The sequence below is a fragment of the Octopus sinensis genome, linkage group LG22 (assembly GCF_006345805.1).
Source record: "Octopus sinensis linkage group LG22, ASM634580v1, whole genome shotgun sequence".
Lineage (NCBI taxonomy): Eukaryota > Metazoa > Mollusca > Cephalopoda > Octopoda > Octopodidae > Octopus > Octopus sinensis.
In genome coordinates, this window is record NC_043018.1 from 12,032,385 (window position 1) to 12,041,497 (window position 9,113).

General features: G+C 42.3%; 1 protein-coding gene across 7 annotated transcripts in view; it reads right to left on the bottom strand.

Annotated features, from left to right (window-relative positions):
• LOC115223206 (protocadherin Fat 4-like) overlaps positions 1-5,358 on the bottom strand; it is a 168,620-nt gene extending 163,262 nt beyond the window's left edge. For 3 of the 7 annotated variants that reach the window (XR_005003481.1, XM_036512323.1, XM_036512322.1), the window contains exon 1: positions 5,083-5,288. Coding sequence is in view for 5 of the 7 variants with exons in the window: in XM_036512323.1 (XP_036368216.1) it covers positions 5,083-5,121 (39 nt within the window). In the remaining 2 variants the exon portion in view is untranslated. Of the gene's footprint in view, positions 1-4,881 lie in introns of all 7 variants that reach the window. The other 4 variants (XM_036512321.1, XM_029793670.2, XM_029793671.2 and 1 more) reach the window with 3 other exon arrangements.
• Between the last annotated feature and the right edge of the window lie 3,755 nt (positions 5,359-9,113).

Genomic DNA, 9,113 nt, shown 5'->3' on the forward strand with positions numbered 1-9,113 from the left:
CAGGTAGTTCATGAAGGAGTTATACCTTATGACTGGTGTAGAAGCACCACAGTCAACTGCTACAAAGGTGAAGGTGATGCCTTAGAAAGAAATAATTACAGAGGCATCAAATTGTTGGATCAGGTGATGAAAGTTACAGAGAAGGTCATAGCCCAACTAGTTAGGGAGTGAGTTAGCCTAGATGAGATGTAGTTTGGTTTTGTGCCAGGCAGAAGCACCACTCATGCTATATTTCTGGTTAGGTAATTGCAGGAGAAATATCTAGCCAAAGATAAACCTCTGTACTTGGCTTTTGTTGACTTGGAGAAAGCTTTTGATAGAGTCCCCCAATCGTTTATCTGGTAGTCAATTTGGAAACTAGGGATAGACAAGTGGTTGGTGAGAGCCGAACAAGCCTTGTACAGGAACGCTACCAGTAAGGTGAGGGTTGGCAACGAGTACAGAAAAGAATTCAAGATACAAGTAGGGGTGCACTAAGGATCAGTCCTCAGTCCCCTCTTCTTCATCATAGTCCTTTAGGCAATAACAGAGGAATTCAAGATAGGCTGCCCCTGGAAGCTCCTCTGTGCTGATGACCTTAAAGCTCTTAAAGCTGAATCACTAGAAAAGGGGTAGCTAGAAACTCCATAAGATGCACCTAGCATAAGCTTTGGACAAATAAAAGGTGCAGCAACATCAGAGGAAGATTAACAGGGAGACTAACTTTTATATGTGGAAGGGGCACAGGTGCAATAGCCACAGGTACAAATGCACAGAAAATAGACTCCATCAAGTGCCAGTGGGGTAAGCTAGAAGTAGCAGGTAGCTTCCATTATCTAGGTGACCGAGTTAGTGGTGGAGGTGGATGCTCCAAGAGCGTAGTAGTGAGAATGAGATTAGGCTGGGCAAAGCTCAGAGAGCTCCAACCCCTGCTGGCAACAAAGGGCCTCTCTCTCAGAGTGAAAGGCAGATTGTTTGATGCCTGTGTGAACAGCTATGCTGCATGGCAGTGAAACATGGGCTGTGACAGCCGAGGACATGCATAGGGTTGAGAGAAATGAGACCTTTGACAATGTGTTGTGCTTGAGAGGACCTGTCAAGCCAAGTGCATCCATGCTGATGGCATATAAAGAACATCTTTTGAATGGTTACCCTTATGGAGGCAAAGTGGCTGAATTCCTTTTGAGTATTGGGCCTCACAGAGGCAAAGTGGTTGAGTTCCTCTTGAGCATTGGGCCTGACAGAGGCAATGACCAAGGCCATTGTCGTGCTTGAGAAGACTCCTCAAGCTAAGCAAGATTGCAGTTATGGCAGATACCAGTGTCACACAAATTGGCACCCGTGCCAGTGGAATGTAAATGCACCCTCGTGTCACACAAATGGCACTCGAGCTGATGGCATGTAAAAGTACCTATTACGCTCTCAGAGTGGTTGGCATTAGGGAGGGCATCCAGATGTAAAAATCATGCCAAATCAGACTTGGGTCTGGTGTAGCCTTCCAGCCTTGCCATCCCTGTCAAACCATCCAACCCATGCCAGCATAGACAACAGTTGTTAAATGATGATGATGATGATATATATATATATCATCATCATCATCATCATTGTTTAACATCTGCTTTCCATGCTGCCATGGGTTTAAATGTGGACTGTCAAGCCAGGAGGCTGCACTAGGCTCCAATCTGATCTGGCAAGGTTTCTACAGTTGGATACCCTTCCTAATGCCAACCACTCTAAGAGTGTAGTGGGTGCTTTTTATGTGCCACCAACACTGCAGCCAGTCAGGCGACACTGGCATTGACCACACTTGAATGGTGCTTTTTAAGTGCCACTGTCATTTGAGTCAGGTGGCACTGGCATTGACCACGCTCGAATGGTGCTTTTTATGTACCACTAGCACTGGCATCGGCCACGACTATGATTTCACTTCACTCAACAGGTCTTCTGAAGTACATCATATTGCCCGATGAGTGAAGGGTACTTTTAAACGGGCCAGTTATGCGACACTGGCATCAACCACGGCTACAATCTCACTTGGCTTGCCGGGTTTTCTCAAGCACAGCATATCTCCAAAGGTCTCGATCACTTGTCTTTGCCTTTGTGAGGCCCAACATTATATATATATATTCTTTTACTCTTTTACTCATTTCAGCCATGCAGCTGCAGTCATACAGGAGCACCTCCGTGGTCTTTCTGATTTACTCAGTCTGGGGTATTTCACATCACCCCACTCTCCTGTATGTGCCTTTGTCCCAGCTGTGGGCCTTTGAACCCTAGACTATTGCAGTACCTGGTCCTGAATTTAGATGGAGTAGGTGGGGTACCTTTGGTACAATACAATAGCGGCTTCAAAAATAAGTTATATTACAACTCTTCTAGTAATAATAAAAATAATAGGTGTAGGAGTGGCTGTGTGGTAAGTAGCTTGTTTACGAACCACCTGGTTCCGGGTTCAGTCCCACTGCGTGGCACCTTGGGCAAGTGTTTTCTACTATAGCCTCAGGTCGACCAAAGCCTTGTGAGTTATTTGGTAGACAGAAACTGAAAGAAGCCCGTTGTATATGTGTGTGTGTGTGTTTGTGCATCTGTGTTTGTCCCCCCAACATCACTTGACAACCGATGCTGGTGTGTTTACATCCTCGTAACTTAATGGTTAGGCAAAAGCGACCGATAGAATAAGTACTAGGCTTACAAAGAATAAGTCCTGGGGTTGATTTGCTCGACTAAAGGCAGTGCTCCAGCATGGCCACAGTCAAATGACTGAAACACGTAAATGACTAAATGAGTAATGAGTAATAAAATTAGACCAAAGAATAGACCTAGGAAAATAATTTGGTTCACCCTTCCTTCTCCCTAAATGTAAAAATTAATGTATGTAAAAGATTTCACAAATACAGAAAGATCCTTAACAGACACTCATTTAGTTGTTGCTCCAATATAAAGAGTATCATTCTCCACAAAAACCACCAAGTGCCCACTCCAATTGCGACTGTCGAGACTCTGGAACTTGTCCACTTGAGCAGAGGGACACGATACACGCAGTTATAAATGAGGCGGAGGTTACAGCAACATTACATGATGACCTAACCAGAAAAAGAATCTCATCGGGTTATGCTAACTGCCTATCTTATTTCTGCACATTGACAAAAGTAAAGCCACTAAGTTGACTTGTTCCTTCTCGAACCATGCCTGGCTCATAAGGGCCAGTTTCCTGGTTTCCTTGGCATATAGGTTCCCCACCTGGATGGGATGCCGGTCCATCGCAGGTGAGCTGCAAGATGCAGGAGGAAAGAGTGAGAGAAAGTTGTGGTGAAAGAGTCAGCAGAAGTTTGCCATTGCCTTCTGCTGGAGCCACATAGTGCTTAGGTGTTTTGCTCATAAACACACACATTGCCCGGTCTGAGATTCGAACCCGTGATCCCTTGACCGCGAGTCTGCTGCTCTAATTACTAGGCCATGTGCCTCCACAACTAAGTTGACTTGCATGTATGGGGTTTGAAGAGCAACTCCAAGCCAAATACAATCAAGTGGAAAACCATCGAAAAATCTTTTGCACATAATGATACATGCTTTGGAACTTGGAAAGAATAAGCTATTAATTGAGATGCGCTTGTGTATTTGTATTTAAGCATCTCGTTAAACGTTTCACCAACTGATGACTTAGGAGGAGGAACAGCTAAGGTATTCTTTATTTAAACTAATTCTTTTTTAATTGAAATTAATAGTGGTGTCTGTATAATTAAAACAAATGAACAGGCATCCCACCCATGCCAGTATAGAAGGTGGACGTTAAATGATAATGATGATGATGATGATGAAACAGAAAAGCATAAAGTTATAAATAAACAAAACAAAAAAATAAGAACAAACTCTTCCCCCCACCACAAAAAAAACCACAGGAATACACCCATCTGCTGCACCCTACTGCCTATCTAACAAGGTAAATATCCCACCCTCTGACCAACTTATTAAACAATAGATGAGGTAATGAGGGTGGCTCTACATGATTATTAAACTTACTAGAAATAGCAACAAAATCTCCCACAAATCAACAGCCTACAAAACTTGAATAAGGAAAGGATAAATTGGATAAGGTTAATCCAGGTTATTCCTAAAAATTATGGGATGGTCATGGTTGGAATGTCTCTTACTATAGGTCTGCTTGATCAGGACAACACAAGGCTATATGAGAACAGCAATAAGAACAACAACCAAACAATGAATGAAGCCTATTGTTTGCTCAACCAGGGATGACCTAGGTTGAAGCAACAACAACAACAAACAAACAGCAAATGAGGAGACAAGGAAGTCCCTACGTAGTTGTTTGACCTGCTAGAAATAGCAGACAAATCTTACTCAAATCAACAACCTATTATCTTGAAAAAGGAAGGACACAATGACCAACAGTCCAAGATAGCACTAAATCAATGAAATTATCATGGCTAGGTATGTTCTCTCATGGTTGACCTCGGGTCAACACCAGCTCATGAAACACACTACTGACTTTTAAAGAAAGGGATTACATATTGGACAAAGTGGTCTGAGATCAATGGAACTGATTGGGGTAAGAAACATCTTTAACCATGGGAGCCATAACTAATGTTTACAATCATTTTATCAAAAGCATGTTCTTTTAAAATCACATATGATCTACAGCAAGTATACTACAGATGATCAACAGATGTGGTTTAAGGTTTTGAAGTAAGCCACACACACACACACACACACACACACACACATGATACTTTGAACAGATTATTCAGTGTGTTGTGGATAAAAAAGGTTGCAAATATTAGGTATTTGTGATCAGAGCTAACAATAGGAAGAAAAAGCTACTCACAGTAAAGAAACAAAGTCCCTAAAACAGATAATAAACATTTAAGAAAAGGTTTCATCACTTACTCATTAAACAATAATGTTAATTTTCATGTAGTGATATCTTCATGCGGATATCCAATGGTTCTTGAAGTAAGCCTTGTAAAATTACAGGTATGTATATGTGTGTGTGTGTATATATGTTATCAACCAAGCTTAAAAGATCTCCAATTGGATATTCCACAACAACTGGGGAGAGAGTGTACAATTACAGCTATGTATACTCACCCAGTTTAAAGGAAATCCCAAGTTTCTGTTGTATTTCATGTGATATTCCACTGTTCTTTGCACAAGGTTCTATACTATAAAAGATCTCACCTCTTTCTTACTCTCTCACTGTTTAACTATAACTTATGTCTAAATGACTTGTGTGTGTGTGTATACAGGTGTTTGTAAAGTCCTGTCCAGGTACACTTACCTCTTTCATCCTCTCAATTTCCCCGCAGCTCATGCTGTGTCTCTCCTCCCTTTCTTCCTCCTTCACTCTCTTTCACTATCTCTCCCACCCCACCTTTTCTCCTGCCCCTCCTTCTCTCCCCCTCTTTATCAATCTCCTTGCTCTCCCACTCTCGCCACATTGTCTCACACTTTTCTTCTCTCTCTTTCTTTTCCCCTCTAGTCTTTTGCTGTTGGTTACAATGAAATAAAGATATAAATACTTGAAACTCAGTGATAACACTCCCTCCATTCAACACTGTAACAAATCCTCAGGTGAGAGAGAGAGAGAAAGAGAGAGAGAGAGAAAGAGAGAGAGAGAGGGGAACAAAGAGTGGAAGAGATATAAAGAGGAAAGGTGAAGAAGAAAAAGAAGATAAACAACTAGCACACGCATACACTCACTGAATTTACGACCGGCACAAACACCTGCCTTTATTCCAAACACCTACAGAATGTCACCACTCACTTCACCCTTCTCCCCCACTTACAGTTATTGTATGCATTGATATATGTGAGCTGTAAGGGAGTGTGTATATTATGAATGCATGCATGCACACTGATAGCTGCATGTGTGTGTGTGTGTGATCATCATTGTTTAACATCCGTTTTCCATGCTAGCATGGGTTATATATATATATATATTTATATATATATATATATCATCATCATCATCATCATCATCGTTTAACGTCCGTTTTCCATGCTTGCATGGGTTGAACGGTTCAACCGCAGTCTGGGAAGCCAGGAGATTGCACCAGACTCCAGTCTGATCTGGCAGTGTTTCTACAGCTGGATACCCTTCCTAACACCAACCACTCCGTGAGTGTAGTGGGTGCTTTTTACATGCCACCAACACAGGTGCCAGGCGAGGCTGGCAACAGCCATGATCAGTTGGTGCAGTTTACATGCCACTGGCACAGAAGCCAGTCAAGGCGGCACTGGCATCAGCCACATTCGGATGGTGCTTTTTACGTGCCACCAGCACAGGGATCACAATTACAATTTCCATTGATTTTTTATGTTGATGTAGTTGACTCAATAGGGTTCCTCAAGCACAGGAGTCAGTCCAGCGGCACTGGCAACGCCGGGTGCCGGACATCGGATTTGGTTCAATTTCGATTTCACTTGCTCCAACAGGTCTTCGCAAGCAGAGTTTAGTGTCCAATGAAGGGAGGTTAGCATGGGTGCCACTAGTCAGATGTGGTTCGATTTCGAATTCAATTTCAATTTCACTTGCCTCAACAGGTCTTCGCAAGCAGAGTTTTGTGTCCAAAGAAGGAAAGGTATGCATACGTGGACTGGCTACATCCCTGGCAAAGGTCATGGGTTATGGACTCACTTGTCCTGCCGGGTCTTCTCATGCACAGCATATTTCCAAAGGTCTCGGTCATTAGTCACTCCTCGGTGAGGCCTAATGTTCAAAGGTCATGCTTCACCACCTCGTCCCAGGTTTTCCTGGGTCTACCTCTTCCACAGGTTCCCTCAACTGCTAAGGAGTAGCACTTTTTCACACACCTGTCTTCATCTATTCTCACCACATAACCATACCTGCGCAATTGTCTCCCTTGCACACCACAGCTGATGCTTCTTGGGTCCAACTTTTATCTCAAGGTCGAGTATGTACACTGACTTTACACATCCATCAGAGCATACTGGCTTCATTCCTTGCGAGCTTACACATGTCCTCAGCAGTCACGGCCCATGTTTCACTGCCATGTAGCATGGCTGTTCGTACACATGCGTCATACAGTCTACCTTTTACTCTGAGCTTTGCCCAGGCTATTCTTACTCTAGCAGTTACACTTTCAGCACACCCGCCCCCACTACTAACTTGGTCACCTAGGTAACGGAAGCTATCAACTACTTCTAGTTTTTCTCCCTGGAATGTGGCAGAAGATGGTCTCTGCGTATTTTCAGTGTTTATTGCTCCTAAGCATCTGCCACATACAAAAACTATTTTCCTAGTTAGCCTTCCTTTGACATTGCTGCACCTCTTATGTATCCATACCTTACACTGGGTACATCTTATAGAGTTTCTACCTACGATTTTTCTACAGATCGAGCAGGACCATCTACCTGAAGGCATTTGTGGTTTGTCTACCTTCCTACTTATTAGTACTTTGGTTTTAGCTAGGTTGACTCTAAGGCCCTTCGATTCTAATCCTTGCTTCCACACTTGAAACTTCTCCTCCAGTTCTGACAGTGACTCAGCAATTAGAGCAAGGTCATCAGCATAGAGGAGCTCCCAGGGGCATCCAGTCTTGAATTCCTCTGTTATTGCCTGGAGAACTATGATAAATAGGAGGGGGCTGAGAATTGAACCTTGGTGGACACCTACTCTACCCGGAATTCTTCACTGTACTCGTTGCCAACCCTCACCTTACTAACAGTGTCCCTGTACATGGCTTGCACAACTCTCACTAACCGTTCATCTATCCCTAGTTTCCTCATTGACCACCAGATAAGGGATCGGGGGACCCTGTCAAAGGCTTTCTCCATGTCAACGAAAGCCAGGTACAGTGGTTTATCTTTGGCTAGGTATTTCTCCTGCAGCTGTCTTACCAGGAATATAGCATCAGTGGTGCTTTTCCATGGCACGAACCCAAACTGCATCTCATCTAAACTGACTCTTTCCCTAATCAGTTGGGCTAAAACCCTCTCCATGACCTTCATTATTTGATCCAGCAACTTGATACCTCTGTAATTATTTGTATCTAAGGCGTCACCTTTACCTTTGTAGCAGTTGACTACAGTGCTGCTACACCAGTCATTGGGTATGACTCCTTCGTGTATCACCTGGTTAACTGTGCAGGTGACTAGGCTATAGCTGACACTGCCAGATATTTTGAGCATCTCTGCAGTGATTCCTGATGGGGCGGGGGCTTTCCCTGCCTTCATACTTTTGATTGCTTTATCTACCAAGGTACTGTCAATTCAGATAGCTGGTCCCTCTGTTGGGTCGACATTTGGCAGACTCTCTTTATCCCATTCATTCTCTTTATTAAGCAGTGTGTGTATGTATATATATATACATATATATTATATATATATATATATATATATATATATATATATATATATATATACATATATGTGCACATAATGCGTGTGTATGAATGTATGTTCTTTTATTCTTTTACTTGTTTCAGTCATTTGACTGCAGCCATGCTGGAGCACCACCTTTAGTTGAACAAATCAACATTAGGACTTTTCCTTTGTAAGCCTAGCAGTTATTCTATCAGTCTCTTTTGCCAAATCCCTAAGCTATGGGGACATAAAGACACCAACATCACCTGTCAAGCAATGGTGCGGGGTGGACACAAACAGACACACACACACACACACACATATACAATGGGCTTCTTTCAGTTTCTGTCTACCAAATCCACTCACAAAGTTTTAGTTGGCCCAAGATTATAGCAGAACACATTTTCCCAAGGTACCACGCAGTGAGACTGAACCTGGAACCATATCGGTAGGAAGCAAGCTTCTTACTACACAGCCACACACACACACATGTGTGTGTGTGTATATGTATCTGTATATGTATGTATGTATATATATATATATATATATATATGTATGAGTGTATATATATGTATGTATGTGTGTGTGTGTATGTATATATATAGATATATATATAGATTCGAATGAATATGGTACTTAAGTTGAAGGCACCAGAATTTAGTATGGTATTATACATATAATTTAAAATAAGGTGATTATAATCAAAATAAGCAACAAGGATATCCAGAGGTAATGCAGTACGATCGTTTCATGCGACTCTTATTTGGAGAATATATTAGGAGTAATAACAATAT